We start from the raw sequence: 20,850 nt of genomic DNA on the forward strand, positions 1-20,850 counted from the left end.
AAATGTTTTCGTCGCTAGGATTCGCCCTGTGCGACCATGTGCTTAGGTTCGGTGCTGCGAATGTTTACACTGGGAAGAAGTGGTTATTTTAGTTTTTAAAATGATAATTTCGGACTTTCTAAACGTGTTTCGCTAATTAAGTTAAAGAAATGAGTTTATTACCGAAAAGTATATCGAATTTTTCTAAGGAAGATTACTGGAATAAATTTTTTACGAAACGAGGAAATCGAGCTTTTGAATGGTGATTTTATTAACGTTAATTTTTTTAAAAATAATAATTAAATAATCTATGTTAATACTGTATAGAGTCTTATTTAGGCAGGCGCAATAATATCACAAATATAATGGCAGACCATAAATACTGATGGTAAAATTGGTAAGATGTTAACTCTGAATGAGGGATTTCTCCATCCCCACAGTTGTAGACTCCTCTGTACGAGCAAAAAAGTCAAAGGAATCATACCTATATATGCCACCCTTTGCGAGATATTCGCCTCCAAAGGTCAGTTTTTACCATGTATCAGTATGCTGTATTCTCCAGGTAGAGTGTGGGTCAAGACTGCATGGAGTGTCCTTGCCTTGCCTACAGAGCTCATGTCATGCACATGCAGAGTGTCAGTCAAGGCAAGCTATTGCTTGCCTTGACTGACACTCTGCATGTAGTTGTGTGCTTCAGTGCTCACTATTGCTCATATTTGGTCCCAGACCCCCTAAAACTAGATAACATCAAGTACTCAATGAACAGTCGAATGAGTTACTCAAAGCTGTCACACGGGCTAAATAGTTAAACGCGATAGTCTTGGTGGAGTGACACAAGTTGCAATTGCAAGCAACCTGATTTCGGGGAGCTATGTCTCTAAGTGTCACATGTAGCGGTATGGCTCCTTTGACTTTTTTTGCTCCTGTGAGTATGGTGTACAGCTCTGATAAGATCCCAATTGCCTCATTTAGTGCTTCTTTGTACCATAGTGACAAGCTAGTAATCATTTCAGGACAAGGTTTTATCTCTGTATATTTAGTCCATGCCTAAACAGGAAAAACACCAAAAGATACCAAAGAAATTTTTCTTATATCCTTTCTCTTTGGCAAGACACATGCAAAAAAATTTTTTTTAAAGTTTTCTCTCAAATGTTTCTAAGAGGAATCTTGTAAAATATGTAGAAAGACTAAAATGTCTACACTTTTGCCATGTCCAATCACCAGGAACAACAGTCTTCCATTTAATGTAAATTTATCAGCCATTTTTAAAAGGAATCTTATAATTTGTATACTACATGGACCAGGTAACTTTAATTAAAATATACTCTATTCAATGCAGTCTAGAGAGATATACAGCAGTCCAAATGTAATCATATTTGGTATGGTGACATTTCAGGAAGTGGAAGATATTAAAACTCACTATTATGACATTTTTGGCACTACAAACAACAACAAACATTTTATTTGTAGAAGACACTCAACCAATCACCAGGAATAAAGTTTATTGTGGTGATTGATAGTCTTGATTGGTCTAGTGATTGAACATAACAGCCTTCTGTTATAATCAGTATTCCATTACAGGACAGTTGTTCTGTAAGGGGGGGTCCATAAATGATGTTCACACTGGAAGGGAGAAAGGGGTTATCACAAATCAGTAGTGATGTAATGAATATTCGGTCACTACCCGGTATTCGGCCGAATAGGCTGAATACTGAATATTTAAATCACTATTCGGCCGAATACCGAATATTTAAATCGCTATTCGGCCGAATACCAAATATTTAATTACTATTCAGCTGAATACCGAATACCTAAAAACAGGAGTAAGAAATAACAAAAACACAATAAATTAATCATTTTTGTAACTTTTATTAATGCTGAACATTAAACTATAATTATTAAAGTTAATAAGAAATAGCATCTAACACTAGTATTAAATTATTTCGTAGTTAAATAATATTATAGCCTTTATCTAGCCCGATATCTTATGGCATTGATGGCGTGTAGGTTAGAATGTATTGGGCATTAATGTTATTGTTTAGTTAATTATGTTATATTCATATTCGCATATATTTTAATATTTGTACGATATTTTAAAATGAGTTACGAAACGTTTTATTGAAACTTATCGTATTTAATGAAAGAATTATTTATCTATTTCTAGAAGATGAGTAACTAATATATAATTTATTTTATATATAAAGCAAAGAATGAGCATTTCTCATTATATACAAAAGATAACATTTGAAATCATGTTAATTTTAAAAATATTGACAAAAGCAATAGCAACAAAATATCACAAAACTTCACAAATAGAAACTCCCCAATAATATATTTGAACTGTTCCACAAATGGGGAGAAACTAGACCATATTATGTCACCACTAAAGTATATCCTTAGGGTACTATTCAGTCTACAAATACGTAGTAAAAACAAAATTTTAGTGTTTAATTAAAGAGTTAAAATGATCGATTGCAAATAAAATAACTTATAAGTTATAACTTACATCTAAATACCAACAACTGCTGAATCATAGCGGGCTATTTACAGCTATTACATAAATTATAAACCAATTTGGCACTAGAGGTAGACATTAGGCTCCATCTCATATTAAGTTTAATAATTATAATTTAATTAATTAATTTAAATAATTTAGACCTAATGGAAGAAAAAATCGTAGTGACAGCGGGCCAATAGAGAGCATGGTGCGCGATCTTTGTCATAATGCGGTTTGAGCGCCAATTTTCGTACGTGCATTAATCAAGCCGAATAGTTTGGCTGAATATTCAGCCATTCAGCAACGCTCCTGGCCGAATATTCGGTATTTGGCCATGCTCTTAGCTGAATATTCGGTATTCGGTTGAGGCCGAATATACTATTTGTTACATCACTACAAATCAGACACGGTTGGGCAAGGAAGAGTGGAGCAGTTAAGCTTCAGTTGACATCTGTTTTGTTTCATTACATTTTATACAATTTATGCATTTTATTATATTTATTTCAAAATTTCTTGTATTTTACTTTCCCATCTGTTATGTATAAATAACATGGAAAGTATTGGAATTATGTCAAATTTGACCCTCTGAGCTTTTGCAGATCTTTACATTTTGAGACCCCTGAACCCAAAAATGTAATAATAAAAAAAAGTCAAAAAATTTCATGAATGTGTGTGTGTGTGTATTGGTGGTATCTATTTTGCTTAGTATCACAGGATGGAGTGAGACAAAATTTGGCATGGCAGCTTCTATAAAAGGGGCATTGATGCTATTAAATTTTGGTTGTAAAAGGTCAAGCGGATAGATAGATAGATAGATATAGGATGGTCATGTCTCATGAAGGGTCAGACTTGATGAAGATTTTACTTGTTAACATTTAGTGTTTTATAAAACTTATCTCTACCCTCAAAATTAAGTCTTTTGCTGTTTTATAATAATTAAAAATATATAAAGTTTTTAAAATAAAATCTCATAAAAGCCAGGAAAGTTACGCAACTCATTTCTAGATTTTTTTTGTTTCTACTTATGGTATCATTTGTAAAGTGATAAAGGTTTTGAGAGGGTTATGGAAACTTGGACAAACTGAGTGAAACAAGGGGAGAGAGTAAAACTTTCAAGAAAAATAAAGACATAATTTACAGACAGTCCCTAACAGAGGAGGAGGACTGATTGTTCCTTGTACTTGGACAAGATAAACATGAGGATATTTTAGTTTCTTCCAAGTATTTAAGTGTAAATACCATCAGCCATTTTAATTGAAGCCTTAACAAGTTTATGCTTGCATCAATTAATTATAAATGTAAAATTCTGTTTACAAATAATAATCACTTTCTGAGAACTTTTTGAACACATCACACACACACACACACACACACACACACACACACACACACAAACAAACACACACACACACACACACACACACACATATATATATATATATATACACACATACACAGTCGAGTCTGCATAAGTCGACACCCGGATAACTCGACACCATCGGTTAAGTAGTCAGTTTTCTGTGATCCCGGCCGACTTACATAGGCATTAATGTTAAAAAACTCCGGTTTACTCGACACCGCTTAACTCGTCACCACTGGATAAGTCGACATACTTTTGCGGTTCCACACACTGATAAGTCGTCACCCACTCCCAAAAAAATGAATTCACTCCGCACGTGTGGTGTGAACTCATTTTTTTCAGGAGGGGGAGTCGATTTATTTATTAATATATAATTAATATATTTAATAATATAATAATATTAATACATTATTAATATATATATACATGTTAATAAAAATGCCTTAACATTTTATGTATTTTTATGTATGAAATAATAACAGATAAACAAAAAGAAAATATACAATCTACATCAATGTCACAGCAGAATCCAATTTTGCATTTTCTCACGCTAGAGGCATTAAGAATCTTTAGACATTACTTACCAACAATTGACAATTGCGAAGATGATGTTTTCAAGGCATTCGTGATTGTTGAAAAAGAAAGTTGAGACAATTAAGTGCTCAAAACAAACAACACTAAATGAATTTTTTAGTTTTTTTATCTACAGAGTAATTGTAAATGGAGGACACAATGTATTGTAAGCCTATACTACTGTATAACGCACTACTGTATTTTATTAATTGTAGTTTTGTAGGTTTTTTTCAAACTTTGCTTTAGTCATTGCATCGGATAACTCGACACATTTCCACTTCCCCTCGGGGTGTCGACTTATGCGGAGTTGACTGTGTGTGTGTGTGTGTGTGTGTGTGTGTGTGTGTGTCTGTATATTTGCCATGTATGTATGTATGTATGTAATATATATACATACATACATACATACATACATACATACATGGCAATTTAAATATGATATATAAATATATATCATATTTAAATTGCCAATAGAATTACATTCATTCATCCATCCTCTATAAGCTATTGTTTTGTTATCAATAGGTATTCTTGGTTAACATGTTTATTCAGAAATAGAAATAACTATCATTAGCTAATACTTTAATAACACAAACACAGTAAATAATTATTTGAAATAGATAAATAATATATTAAAGTTTATCATGAAATTTTTATGCAAAATGTTATAATTATATTATCTAATAATATATCATATAATAAAGCTAATTATCTAATTAGCTTTATTATATGATATATTATTAGCTTTATTATATGATTAGCTAATTATCTAATTAGCTTTATTATATGCAATAATTATTTCTTGGATTGCCACTAATTTTAATTTTATTACAAGCAAATTAATAGAAATGAAAGTCAGTAATTAGGTTACAAATAAACACCTATTTAGGCATTTGTGTCAACATTCCGTCAGCTTCTGAAACATGTTATATGAAAGTTTGTTGGATTGTTATTGAAATTATTGTAATACATGTTCATAAATCTCATCATCACTTGCAAATGGAACTGCAACCATAAATTCTGGACACACATTCTCTAATAATTAACATTTTTAACCATATTCAAAGGCATTCATCAGACTGTATTACTTCAAATATCAAAGATGCTGTGAGTGTCTTGTTGATATTTGATTTTATAATTGATTACAATTCTGTTTGTGGTTATTTAGTTTCGGTATTTAATTTTTAATCATTTGAAAAGAAAAAAAATTTTTTACCCAAGTGTTCTAAAAGTCTGTAAAGGTTACCAATTGCTCAGTGCAAGATTCAGGTTACATGATTTTTTTACTTTTAAAAGGACTATTTGGATGGCAAATATTTTTGAGTGATAACAAGATACACTATACACTATAATAACTATCATATTTTCCGACATATAAGACGACTTTTTGACCCAGGAAAATCTCAAAAGTCGGGGGTCATCTTATATGCCGGAAAATACACAAAATCAAGAAACTTTTTAACATATTTACTTTATCATAACTGTCTTTAACATAATTACTGACTTCTCCTCATGTCCTGTAAATACCAATATAATGTTACTAATTTTCTGTGTTATATATGTATATTTTTAGGTATGGAGAATATCCACAGCTTTGTGGTCTTTTACATAAATACATTCGTCCAAAAGACAAGCTATTAAACATTGGATGTGGAAATTCTCAGTTAAGTGTGGACCTGTATGATGTTGGTTTTCACAATAATGTTAATATTGACATCAGTAGCATTGTTATTAAACAGATGAATGACAAGCATGTTCCTGGCAGGAAAGGTCTAGAATTTAAAAAAATGGATATGCTTCAGGTATTAGTCATAATTATCAAGTTCCAGTTTTACACATTCAAATAAATTAACTTGTGACTATATTTAAGCATTTGTGATATGGCAAGATTCTTTATTAGGCTATAAGGCTAAATAATTACTAAATAATTTGGCAGAAGGCAGGCCACTATCTCTTATTAAATATAATAAAATTAGTCTAGATAGTATGACTGGCAACCTTCTTCCAGTAAGTAGGAGTTGCAGGTTCAAGTCCCACTCTGGGTCAGGTCTTTTCTAAAATATTCTTAAATTTAATTAATTAATTATATTTAAGAAGAGATGGCATGGCCTATAGGCTGCTTCTTGCCAAATTGGTCTGTAATTATTTAGCCTTATAGCCTTATAAACAATCTGACTGTTTGTTTGATATTATAATAGACTATGACTAAAGAAATTTGATAATATTAAATCAAAATAAAAATATATTTTAGTATTAATTCATATTATGAATTATAGTTTTAAATTTTTCATTAAAAGATGACATTTGATGATGAAGAATTTAGTGTTGTATTGGATAAAGGAACTTTGGATGCATTAATGAGTGAAGACACTGAAGAAGTTAACAAACGAGCCGAAGCAATGTTTTCTGAAATTAAGAGAGTTTTGAGACCTTGTGGCCGTTACATTTGTGTTTCTCTTCTTCAAGATTTTATATTAAAGAAAATGTTGAATTGGTTCACAAATGAGTAAGTTGAATTTATAAATTCATCAGATAAAAATTTACTCTTTCCAGCTGAAAGCAAAATGTCCACATGCCTTAGCATTCCATTTTCAACTCTACATCTAAAGATGGTCTGTTAACTAGATCAAATAAACCAGTAACAAGTTGCTCAACTTTCCTGGTAACATATTTTATTTAAAAGCTTTTTATATTTTTAACTATTATAAAGTGGCAAAAAGTTTAATTTTGAGAGTAGGGATGAGTTTTATAAAAAAATTGTAAATACTAATAACAAGTAAAATTGTCATTAAGTCCAACCCTACTGGAGATACACACGGCTCCCATTATCTCCCCACTCCCTCAATCTTTAACCACCAAAATTTAATAGCATCACAATCCCTCTAATAAATAAACCTATTGCAAAATTTCAGAAATTTTCGACAAAAAGCACAGGAGTTATTAAGCTTCAACGAGGATGAACAAAATTGTGCCCTCCCACATTAACATCCATACATGCAGAAATTGCCCCCCAAACTTTTTTGCACTTCTTGATATTTTGAAGTGTCCTAAGACCAAAATATAAAAATCTTGGAGGTCATTTTTTGACCAATTGCCCTAACAATGGGTGAAGTTTAAAGAACACTAACAGTAAAATGTTAGTGTTCTTTAAACTTCACCCATTGTTAAAGATAGAAGATAAAAGATAGAAGATAAAAGATAAAAGATTCATTAATTCAGTTGAGTAACCACAGTGGATAGTTTATCCTTATACTACTATCTATACCAGGCCTGGCCAACCCGCGGCCTGCGGGCTGCATGTGGCCTGCTAAGCAATATTATATATATATATTAAACTTTTATTTGCCTGTGTCATTGTTATAATGCGCAAGTGCGAGTACAAACTCTTGGTATAACAATAAAATCTTACTCATTTTGTGTTTGTTTTACTATTTTAAAAGCATGTTTGCCTAAATTGTGGCCCACCGTAATGTTATGCGTGATCAAAATGGCCCGCAAAACAATTTGGGTTTTCCAGGCCTGATCTATACATATATATAAAATTCTGTTTTCAATTATATATTATATAACTTAAATTACTTAATAATAATTTCTATGTTCCAGTGTTTTTTGTTTAATATTTTCCACATAGAATATTTGCATATAATTTAGTATGAAATAGTTATCATACCCGCTAACACTATTCATTTTGCTTAACACAAAAACTAAAAGCTAAGTTAATCTTTCCACAAGCAATTGTGGAAAGATGTGAGCGTCAAATCCAGAATAACTTAACATGGTGAAGAGGTTTCCAACTTTCCTATCATGGAAGACATCAATACAGTGGTGCCTCGTATAACGTACTTAATCCGTTCCAGGTGCACATCCGTTAAGTGAAACGTCCGTTACACGAAACACATTTTCCCATAGAAATACATGTTAAAACATCTAATTCGTTCCGCAGCATAAAATAACCGTACTGTATCATAAAAAAATGAACATGGGATGCGTTATTTTATTCCTCCATGTAACGCTGCGCGATCGACTTCCGTTTAAAAATTCCTGCGAACGCGTTCCTAAATTCCGGTGGGAGTGCGCGCCTTCAAACAGCAAAAACGGCCGCTTGTAGCAGTAGTTTATGGTGGAAAGCAACATGGCATCCTTCATGGCTCAGATAGTTTTGTTTCCGGGTCCATTATGTGGTTTTATGAATGAGAATTTAGAAATTGTGAAAGCGCGAGTTAGCACACGTGGTGATGTAAGTGTCTTTACGAATTTTTTTCGAGACTATTTTGAATACTCTTTCAACAAATAATCCATTTTATGGTTAAATTTTACAATTGGGACCCTTCTTTTGCCTTTAAAAGCTCATATTTTAGAATTATACATTCCTCCATCACGATACTATCGATAGTGCGGGCGCTGCCATCTTTCTTTCACCGTCGTTCCTAAATGCCTACAAACAGCAGCGCACTCCCGTAGTAGCGGAGACGCAGAGCAACCGCTATTAAAGAACGCACCCATGGAGCAGTCACCAATTATGCCGGAAAGTCCGTTGTTCGCAGCGTCCGTTATTCGAGGTGTACATTATATGAGGCACCATTGTATATAGTTTACTTTACTGTACAATAAATTTGCCTGAAATTGCTGATTTTAAAAAAGTCTGTGATGAGCATATAGAAATTAAGATGCATCCTAGACTCAATGGTGTTGTATATTTGAATAAATACGGTAATTATATTAAATTATACATGAAAAAAAAATTTCAATAAATCTATATAAATTTAGACAAGATAAAAATTAGTAATTTTTCATAAATAGCATATTTCTTATAAAACAAAATAAAAATACAAATGAATAAGATATAATCAGTATGTTTTTTAAAAGAAAACTACTCTAATCAACTGCATTAATTAGATTATTCTATTTTTCTAAAATTATATATTAATAAAAACAACAAAGTCTCTACGACCAAAATTTAATTTTAGATAAACAAATTTATCGGTCTAGCTTAACCAGTCATCATCAGATTTGAACCACACATTAATACAGGATTCTAGAACATTGGTTGAAAATTATTCAAACATAGCATATATTTCAGTACATTTAAGCTGTCATATGATAAAATACTAGCATTGAAACTAAACAAATAACAGTGACAACAAAAATTACAACAGTATTAATAACATTAAAAAATATACTGGAATATATATTACATTCAAATAATTTTGAGCTGTGTTTTAAAATCCTGTAGTTTCATATGATTCAAACTGGTGATGGCTAGTTAAGTGAGCTGAAAAAGTCTGTTTATCCAAAATTAAATGCTAGATTATGAAGATTTTTTGTTTTTATAATAATTTTATCCATTTTGATATTGCATCAGTTTGTTATATATTTACTTAAAGATTAAGAATGGAAGTGTTACCAGAAGTATTCTTTATTTTGTCATATTGTTCTTAATTCACATATTTATTTTATTGAATATAACTTAATTGTTTATTTATTTATTTTTGAAATATATAAAAGAATTGATTTTGTAGGGGCTGGATGATTCGCATTCACAAGTGTACGGAAATTGAACGTGATCCCGAGGAACCGAATTCGGCTTATGCATTTCCAACATTTTTTGTTATTTGCACTAAAATGAAATCATCTAAAACAATGAAATCAGTAAGGTTTTTTTACACATTTAATTTTTTTTTAATTCATAAAATATTTTATATTATACTTTTTTTTACAGCTAATTGAATTAGATATGGATGGAGAGCTGATTCGAGTAGAAACTAGTGATGAAGTTCTTAAAAGTATTAAAGCTATGCAAGAATATACACTATATTTGCATTACATACAAAATAAGTAATTCGGTACTTTATTATTTTTATCTAGAAGCGTTGTTCGTGAACATAAGCATTTTGCCTTTTTTTTAACATTGCCAAGTTTTTTAAATTTAAAATTATTTCAGTAATCTAGAAGAAAATTTTGTAAAGTTCATAAAGAAAAAAATATTTATATATACATAATAAAACACAATCTAATATGTTTAAATTGCCAAACAATTTGTCAGCTTATCTATCAGACTGTATTAAGTGTGTAAAGCCACAGTGGCCAAATTCTGGCTCCTGTATATTTTAATTATTATAATTAGATATACAGGAATACATATCTATTATATAAAATACAACTTCAATAGAGAATGTGGCTCTTGTATTTCTGATATGCAATATATGGCTCCTCTCTGATACAAGGTTTTGCTAGTTCTGCTGTGTAGTGTGTAAGTGAGCACTACAGTTACATTTAAATGAACCAATAGTTCTAGAGGTGAAAATCAAATGGAAATCTGAGTAGTATAACTGGTGATGCATCTATTAAGCAGGAATTACTGGTTCAGCCCTGCTCTGGGCTGATTCTTTTCTTCTGGAACATTGTTATAATATATGGCATTATTTTTTCTCAATATTTTTATACCTTGATTTACTTTCCAAACTGTTTATTTTTAACTTTACAATAATAGAATGCAATGCATATTACGTTGTAGTAAGTACTATGCTATAGTATTTCTCAATGGTACAATATACTAGAAAAATATATTAATTGTGTATGAACGAAGCTTATTCTTATCATTTAAATAATAATTCTAAAATATTTATTGGAATATATCCTTTTTCACTTAATATATATGTATTTTATGATTTTTACAGGCTATCTAAAGTGAAAGTTTATTATAACTAGATGTTCAGCAGTCCAAATACAACCAAATCTAGGCATGTGAAAGTCATTTCTGTAAAAAAAATTAGTATGAAAGTTGCCACTATGGCACTTTTGGCACTGCAAGCAACAAACAATTTATTTGCACAAGATACTCTTGCTATGTAGAGACCTTAGCAATGTAGGAGATATACTGCTCAGTGTGGCCTCTTCTCCAAAGATGTAAAACTTGAAAGTGATGAAAGTATGTTCAACAGATGGCCTCAATTGTGAGAAGCATCACAGAAAATCTCTGATGTTTCTTATGTGCAGTACAATACTGTCTATCAGGCTTCCAAATTTGAAACATGTCCTTGATAAACTACACTTCTTAAGTGGATTCCTTTAAGGCACTTTTGCACTGCATTATTTGTAGCCCCAAAAGAGCCATAGTTGTGAGTTTTGGTACTAATTTTTTTTACAGGACATGCAGAACACATTTCTGCATACCCTGAGATATAATTGTACTAGATTTGTTTGCATTTGGATTGATAAATATCTTTCTAAATAGCATTGAATAGAGATACTTTAATTGCAATTACTTGCTATATCAGTATGAAAGATTTAACATAGAATAAATAATTTTTGTTAAAAGTTTTATAAATAATAAACACACATAAGTCTTTATTTTCTAATTTTTCAATCTTAGAAAATTTGTGGACGAAGACGTTAATTTAGAGTTGTACGATTCAAAAAATCCAAATCCACGTTACGTATTTTATATTATTGATCAAAAATCGTATGCACCTGTAAAGTTTGCAGTTTTCATAGTTCCTCAAGGCAGGTAATGTATCAGTTTTTAAATAAATAAATGAAATTTTTCATATATGATGATGATTTTCTTATGTGCTGTAGAGAAATGGAGTGGATGTTTGCAACTACAGCTGGTAGAAAGCAGTTAATTGAAAATGCTGGATGTGAAAGATTGGTGGTTGTTCATTTGAATCGAAATCACAATTATACTAATCTGGATGAAGTAAAAAGTGAATTATCTTCTAAAGTAATGGAATTTGCACAGAGTGATTTTACAAAGAATGTAAAGGTGAGTGAATAATGTCTTTGATTTTGTTCAAAAACTTTTTATATAAAAGTTACTTAAAATTTATATGTAAAAAATCTACATTTAAGAGTTAGATGCAAGATATCTCAAAAATCCTTTGGTCCTCAACATCATTGGAGAAAATATCCTGCTAACTTGGACAATCTTCACTCCCTATTAGTCTGAGCTAGTAGGAGTTTACTGTATTTATACAGTAAATTGGCAATACTGAATTTAATGAAAGTTTTACATTGTGTGAGACACTTCACAAGCACAGACTAATGAGGTTCCCTTTATATAACTTTATATTATCTAAAGATTTGTATCAGACAATGTGTAATATTGTAGAAGATCTAGGATCAAGTGTGAGTGCCAACTTGCATATTAAGACAGTATTGATCCAGTATTGGCTAGGATCCTGTAGTAGTGTTAAGCATATGCAGACCAATGTCTGTATATGCTTAAAACATACGTATGTCTGTACATATGTCTGCATATACCTAAAATACACACTTACAATAAAAAAAAGTGGGATATAAGAAATATCTGAAACTATTAATTCATTTTTATCATTATTAACATAGAAGTTTGAATGCAAAATCGACAATATATTCTGAAGTGCCTGAAAAACTTGCTATTTTTAAAAAATTTTACAGTATTGGAATAATTTTTTTATTTTTAATAATGGTTACTTCAGAGATGTCGCAGAATAGTTACTGTAGCATTACATTTACATTGACATAGCAATGCAGTGCCATGACAAGCTAGCACACACGAGCATGCTCTTATTTCCACGAGAATATAGTAGCATTTCTGAACATGAGAATCTTTTGCTTCAAACTCTAAGAAAATAACTATATTTATGGAGCTACGATGTGTTTTATAATTCTAAAAATGTATAAATTTTGCTGTTAATTTTTGTAACTTTTTATACATAAAATATTCATATTAGACTATTAAATCTTTATCATTATTTACTTTTATATAATTAAAATATTAATATTTTTAGGTACCATTCATGTCCGTTGGTCCAGATATTGGACATAGAACAATTTGTTATAATGGTAAAAGCAAACTAAGTGGAGAGTACATTATTGAAGACGTTCAAGGTGAAGGAAAACAGACTTTTCGAAGACTCGTGTTTCTTCAGAATCAATATGTGATTCAGTCGGAAGCACGATTAACCATCGGTAAATTGCATATTCAAAATATATTTGTATTAACAAAATAAAAAATTTTTAAAAGTTAAATTTTATAAACAAATTAAAACAAATGTAGAATTTTTAGAAGTTAACATAAGGAGTCAGAATGGATTTTGATTTTTTAAAACATTTTTTAATCATTTATGGCTTCAACTTAATAGTAACTTCAATAGTAAAGAACTTTTTCTTTACTATTGAAAATAGAGATTTGGTCAGTAAGGATAAAGCTTGGCAACTAGTATCCAAGAAAATAATATTTTAATCATTAAAAAGATTTACAGTTTATATATATTGTATGTAGATAGTAAACTGTAATTTTTATTTCAGAAATAGTAAAGAAAAATAAGAAGACGAAAAAAGGTAAAGTCACGAAGAATATTGATTTCAATTATTTATCATGTCAACATCACATTTATATGTTTTCTGGTTTATCATTTCTTTCATCTCAAATTACCGGTAAGATGACATTATGAATTTTCTAAACACACTTTTAAATAAGGTATGTATTAAATAATTGGACTTTAAAATCTTTATTTTAGAAAAAATTCGTGTCTTAATGGTTGGATTAGGAGGAGGTTTATTGCCTATGTTCATGACAAACCACATAAAACAGGTATTTATTAAATAATTTTTTAATTTAATTTAAATAAAAAAAACCAATTTTATAAAGCATATTAATCTCTCACGGTAAAATTTTTTTCTATAAGTTGTTCAAATTGTAACAAGCATTTATATGCACATTTGTACGTTTATCTTACGTAAAAAATTTTTTTTTACATGTGTGCTCTCAATTAAATACAAAAAACAAGATACTTGAGTATATACAATGTCTAAATTAAATTTAGAAACAATTACAGATACCTTTGTATCAATAATTATCTTTAACTTAATATAAATAATGTCAAAAATTTGTTAATCTGTTCAAGTTATAGATTATTTTTATCATGAATTAATTATAAATGGTAAACTAATTTGGCAGTTAAGAAGTGTTCTGTTATCATTGCCATAACTAGGATTTTACGTATTTTGAGTAAACTATTAAATTATCACTATGTATAGTGGAAACTATTATCTAAAACAACTTATTGAAACCCAGAATATGTAGCATTGTACTGTACATACCACAGAGATTAAACTCACCACGTAACTGGAAATCACTAAGTCACCTGACAATTGTAGACCCACAAAACTAGGTTGTTCATACAACATTACATTCGATTTTAAGTAAATTTATTTAACTTCAGGTACAGTAGTTGCCTGCCATATTTATTGTTTGTGAAACTTTAAATGCACAGTGCTTGATGTACACAAAATACAAAAGTGAGTTTCTGGATTATCAAGTTTCCACTGTAGCTCTCAGAGTAACAGTAAACAGTATTTTTATTTATTTTTAAAATAGTTATTGAAATACACATTTAAATTTCAGAATGTAAAATCCACTTTTGTCTTTCAAAAAACATTTTTTTTTGCACTTTTCATTGCACCCAAAACAACCATCTTATTCTTGCCATAACACTGTTAATGGCAGTACAATAAACCCTTGATTTAATCAAATGTTTTAAAAACATGTATTAATAACAAACTTTGACACACCTTTAACACAACATGATATTCTCATTTTCATGAAATCAGTGCATGAAAACATAAATAAGTTATGTAATGTTGGTCTCAGTTCTATATAAATAACTTTTGTACCTAAATTACCTCTTAGTTTAAGCTTTTCATCTTCAATTTGAATTAAACAACTTGAAGTCTTACACACCCACAACTGCCATAAACGATCAGGCTAAATTAATTAATTAATTAAATATTATAATTATTAATTTTAATACAAGATGATGCCTAACACCTCACTCTAGTGCCAAATTCATTTCTAATTTATAATCATTATATCCAAATTTAGCCCGATCATTTACAGCAGTTGTAGGTGTGTATTTGCTTAAAATCAGGTTTCAATTGATGTGTATATTTGAAGTATTACTTTCACTTAATTAGTAGGTTAATTCATTATAAAATGCATTACTGTAATTTGCAGATAAAATATTTGTATTTGATATACAAATAATTAATTTTTTTCTGTGGTATTTTCATCTTTTAATACCACATAGATTTGTAAACTGGGTGCCACCATATTGAAATCTATAAAACAGCAAGAGTGAAGAGTAATGATAGTAACATAACTAGGCACAGTTGCCTAGTTATGTTACTATCGTTAATTAGCAAAATTCAGTCAGTCAAGTTTTTTTTAAATTAGTATCTTAAGTAGTGAATGTGATTATTATTTCGGTAAATATAATTTTAGAAAAAAAATACACTTCAATATGTAATTTAAATTTACAGAAAGCTTTTTTTTTTGTAATTGACAACTACATATATAATTATTTATTCGTATTTAATTGTTATAATGGCTGTCATCCGATTTTAAAGTTATACCATAATTAATTATGAAACTACAATGATTCAATATGCAAATACAGTCAATTCCACATTGGGACTAATCCATTTTGGCCCAATTAAGCAGCTGTCCCAATTAAATGAACAAATAATAAATTTTAAAATAAAATATGTACGTAAAAAAATAATAATCATGTAGCTATTTTAATGCTTTATTAAACTAAAATACAGATAATATTTGTACTATAAATTTGCCAGACTCACAATGATAAATAACTGATTTGCATCATGCTAGTGTTGCCAAATATTAGTAGTGACATACACAAGGTTGACCATTCAATCTGTTTCTGATTGAACGATCTTCACTTTCTCCCTTTTTAGTTAGCCTGTGTCAGGTTCGTTCAAAAGTCACCTTACAGTCTTTCTTTGAGCACGGTTTCCTTTACTTGGAGATGGGTCACTTCGGCGAGAGTGTCCGTAGAATCCATCAGCTCCAGATGTTGGTTTTAAATGATCAGATGGCTGCTGTTTGAGTCTAGATCTAATCACACATACAACACCTTCCAACTTGGTTGAGAGACTGAAAAATTGTCTGAGGATCTTTGTCCCTTTGCTTTTAAAAAAGGGATCATCTGGTCCAATTCTGAGCAGGGTCAGTAGCTCGCATTCAGATCCATCTCAGACAATATCCCGGTGTGGCATGTCCTGCTATGCTAACTCCCTCCGGAAAAACCAAACCACCTGATCAAAAGGCAAAATTGCCAACTGTTAGGCCTACACAACATTAGTGTATGTAGTGTTGATATATTTTTGGAAGATCCCTAAAATGCATCAAAAATTGCTAAATTTCTTTTCAGCTATTGTCCCAATTAAGTGTTCAAATTATGTATTAGATCATTAGTTTGGTTTCTGTTCTTTGAGATTTGGTCCAATTAAGTAGAATTGACTGTATAATAAAAAAGATAAATTTTAAACTGTTTTCTTTTACCCAAATGTTTGAGAATAAACATTATAAATGTTAGTCTGATAATTTACCACTAATATGAAATTTAGTTTTAAGTAAAAATCCAATATAGGTACGTGGCCGGTGCTATTTACATTTAATAAAAATATAAATATGACTTTTACAAAGAAAAATCTTTGCAAGTTGTCCTCCTTTTTCACTGTAAAATGTAATTTTTACGATTGTGGCATTAGCACCAGAGGACGCTTTACCTGTTTTACATTCTTTTGCGAAGGCAGCAGCCTACAAAAGAAGGTTCAAGGACTGTTAATGGTGTGAACGATGAAAAAAGAGAACAACATGCAAAGATTTTTCTTTGTAAAAGTCATATTTATATTTTTATTAAATGAAATTTAGTGTTAACTCATAAGATTTTGTATTGTTGATACAAAAATTTTCATAATTTCAATATGTTTTCGTTTTATGTATGGAATATTTATCACAATATATCAGTGCCGATATCTGTATGATATATGATATTTGGATGGTAATTGTAACTTCGACAAAAACTAAATGACTTGTACAACTATTTAACTAGAAGAAGTCATTGAATAAGAAATAAACATGCTACTGAACGACTACTAATCTGTAACAGATAAATGCCTCTAAGATCATCAGGTGTATTAGGAAGTTTACTTTTATTAGTGACTTTTCCTTGAATATGCCTAATACAGTACTCTCACTAATCTGGTCATTCCTTCCATGAAGGGATGATGGATCACCAGTTTTATAGCCATAAAGGCTATAAATGATGTGACGTTTTACCCTTTGAAACCAGTTCTTTTTGGAGACAGGTGGGCAAATACAGCAACTGAAATGCAATACTGTGCACAGAAATGAAAACTGAGTAAACAGGAAAACAAGATGCCTGATGTGACTTTCATGAAAATGGAAGTGCTTACATAATTACACCAGGGAGTATGTCAAATTGGGATTCTCCTGGTACAAGAGGATCTTAATCTGTTATTTCCTTTGCCAAAGAGGTTTCCAAAATGAACAAACTGAAATACATCAAGAAATTGAAACGGTTGTTTGATACATTAACCTTTGCAACCAACCGGTGTGCTGGGATAGCATCAAATCTTCTGGATATCTAGAAATGACACTCAAATATTAATATATATCAAGAATTAATAACTAACTGATAATATTTTATAGTTTATTATTTTATTGAAATGTTTTGATTTGTATTATAGATTAAATCTGGATAATTTCTTAATTTCAGATATTTATAGATGTCGTCGAATTAGATGAAGAGATTTTAAAAATTGCAGTCGAGTGGTTTGGATTAGAACTAAGTGAAAAGCTGAAAGTTCATATTGCTGATGGAATAGATTTTATTAATAGCTGTGCCCAGAGAGGTTAGTTAATAATATAATTCTTAAGTATTTATTGAAATTTTGACACATAATAATTTTTTCAGAAGAAAAATATGATGTAGTGATGTTAGATGTTGATAACAAGGATATCAGTGCTGGTATAAGTTGTCCACCATTACCTTTTGTTCAAGAACACTTCCTACAACAAATCAGGAAATTGATTGATCCAAATGGTAGGTATCTCATTGGAAATAATTATCTTTTTTATTTTAAATCTCTAATGTAATTTTCCATAAATTGTAAATCTAATGATATAATCATTGAAATAATCATTCATTTCATATGCATCGTGTTCAGTTAGCTGGTATAGACAGGAATGTCAGTGGTCCAGGTAATATAGAATCATATGTAATATGATTTGAATTTGGAAATAATTTGTGAGACAGGTTCAATAATGAAATAAAAGTTTTATTCATTTTCAATCCTGTTTGCTAAATATGTGGTTTCTTGGAAACGTGTCTAGGAATGAAATGAGATGTTTAGAGAAACATCACTGATTGAAATCACAAAATTTTTGAACAAGTGAGCAAAAGCAAAATTTGGGGTTGACCGAGGAAGGTTGAGCAAAGTGTGAGTGGTGATTGGTCAGCCTTTACAGTGAGTTGAATCATCACAAAATTATTATTACAAATAGTCTCTATTTGAAACAAGTGGGGCAAACAAGCAAAGAGAACATGTAACCACAGAATTGGAACTTTTTTTGTGAAAAGTCAAAGAAATCATATGTTCAACCAATTTGAAAAAATTCATTTTTTTGTTCAAGAATCTGAAGGTTGTTCTATGATTTAATGCAGTCTGAAAACTTTTTGTGATTGAATAAAAATCGTTTTTTCCTAATTACAGTAGAGAACCGAAAATCGGAATCAATTGGGGACTGGGGTTGTTCAGATTAGTGATTTGTTCCGATTACCAATTATGTACGAATAAATATATTAACCTGTCCGATGTTCAAATTTTTCTCCATTGCATGTCGCTTCGTGTTGAATTTTCGTCGATTTTAAGCCTAACGAAAATTTTTATAATAATAATTGAGGCTATCGTATTGTTAAAAATTATTTCTGCATTTTGTACAAACAAAATAAATATATTGAAGAATATAAAAACATGAAAATTATACTTTAGAAGTAAATTTAGTATCAAAAACGTTCGATTCAGCACAACACAGTCCGACTGAAAATCGTTCCGATTACCGGGATTCCGATTAACGAGTCTCTACTGTAATTTGAGTATGGAGGTGAGGTACTGTCCATTTCAAAACAAACTGAATTTACATTACAGAATCCTTGCTCAAAATTAGACAGAAAAGGTGTATACAGTTGACCCCCCCTATAACACAGTAGATACGTTCCGTGAGCCAATCACAGCCGGCACGTGTGCAGTTTAGGGGCTACGGCTGTTTGAAAGATTTTTTCCATAAAATTAACTGATTCCAAAACACACATAATTTTCTGGGAATAATCCATATAAACTATGCTATAAACAAAAAATTGTAGGATTACTTACCAAGTGTGCACCGTTCAACGACGCCATTGCTTAAGCTTGTTTTCGTCGCGGAGCGGCTCATCAAATGGCGGGCGCGTTTCCTCATAAGTTATTTTTCTGAGAAAAATTCGCTGAACTGGAGACACCGTTAATATAAATAGAATTTTTATGGCCGTTAAATAATAAATGTTTTTTAGTATGTCTGCTGCTTGTTTAAACTCAACAGTTTGTGCAATGTCTGCTATTGGTCCAGATTCGACCAATCTTGTCGCAACACGAGTCGGCGATGAAATTTTACCGTGTTATATGAGTCTCTTTTAGTGTGTTATACGAACACAATCGCAATTTTTTTGCCATATTATACGAATCCGTGCTATATGAACCCGTGTTATAGGAGTCTACTGTATATTGAAATTTTTTATATTGGAAACAGTGGAAAGTTGGGCTGCAGTAGTTAGGATGGCAGAGCTCTCCTAGTTGTGATCTAATAATCTTATTTCCTTTAAAAATATTTACAAATTTTTAGTATCACCACTATACATAAAAGATTTATTTGTGCATTATTGAACTGATTCATTTATAATATACAGAGTGATTGGAAAGTCTCTCCACAATGATTTTAGTGCTTTAATAATATAAATGTAACAGAAAACTAATAGGTTATCACGTGGTATAAATGTATCATTCTCCACACACAAAGGAATTATTGCTGCTTTCTTTTCAAAAACAACGAGCATGATGGATTTATGCAGAACTAAAAGCATACAATCATTGAAGAGAGACTTTCTGATCACACTATACTAATATTTTATCTATTTCCATTTTGTATAGAAGTCTTTTTCAAGATCCAAATGCAGCTCAATAAAATATATTTCTTTTCCAATAGGAGTTTTAATTTTGAATTTGGCTTGTCGTAATCAGCAGATTAAAAAGAATGTGTATTCAAATCTTTCTTCAATATTTAATGTAATGTTTTCAAAATCCGTTGCCGAAGAAGTTAATGAAGTGGTATATGCCGTCTCAAGTCGATCAGAAACCGAAAATATTTCCAAGTGTGCAGAAAAGACATTGTCAGAACTAATTTGCCAATTAGGGACATCTGTTCAAGAAGACATCATTGATATGGTTGAATTTTTCAAAGGATTGACAATTGTTAAGTAACAAAGAAGAAAGTAAGCAATCATTGTATTGTGGAGTAGAAATTAAATATTTAAACATC

General features: G+C 30.5%; 1 protein-coding gene across 1 annotated transcript; it reads left to right on the top strand.

The window, feature by feature from the left end:
* The first annotated feature begins 22 nt into the window (after window positions 1-22).
* Window positions 23-20,850, top strand: LOC136986340 (eEF1A lysine and N-terminal methyltransferase-like). Its single transcript, XM_067283844.1, has 13 exons — window positions 23-241; window positions 5,983-6,211; window positions 6,707-6,915; window positions 9,929-10,058; window positions 10,129-10,244; window positions 11,782-11,916; window positions 11,988-12,174; window positions 13,181-13,361; window positions 13,701-13,829; window positions 13,913-13,986; window positions 17,996-18,131; window positions 18,194-18,322; window positions 20,518-20,850. The coding sequence occupies exons 1-13, from the start codon at window positions 150-152 to the stop codon at window positions 20,790-20,792; spliced, it is 2,022 nt and encodes a 673-aa protein (XP_067139945.1). The 5' UTR covers window positions 23-149; the 3' UTR covers window positions 20,793-20,850.

This window comes from Centruroides vittatus, unplaced genomic scaffold, assembly GCF_030686945.1.
Source record: "Centruroides vittatus isolate TY-2023 unplaced genomic scaffold, ASM3068694v2 scaffold_1015, whole genome shotgun sequence".
NCBI classification, from domain to species: Eukaryota; Metazoa; Arthropoda; class Arachnida; order Scorpiones; family Buthidae; genus Centruroides; species Centruroides vittatus.

Bases quoted from the DNA above. Each gene is read 5' to 3' on its own strand.
- LOC136986340 (XM_067283844.1), top strand. From the start codon at position 150: ATGAGTTTATTACCGAAAAGTATATCGAATTTTTCTAAGGAAGATTAC. The intron at 242-5,982 runs GTGATTTTATTA...GTATATTTTTAG, and splicing joins GGAAATCGAGCTTTTGAATG to GTATGGAGAATATCCACAGC. The intron at 18,323-20,517 runs GTAGGTATCTCA...CTTTTCCAATAG, and splicing joins GAAATTGATTGATCCAAATG to GAGTTTTAATTTTGAATTTG.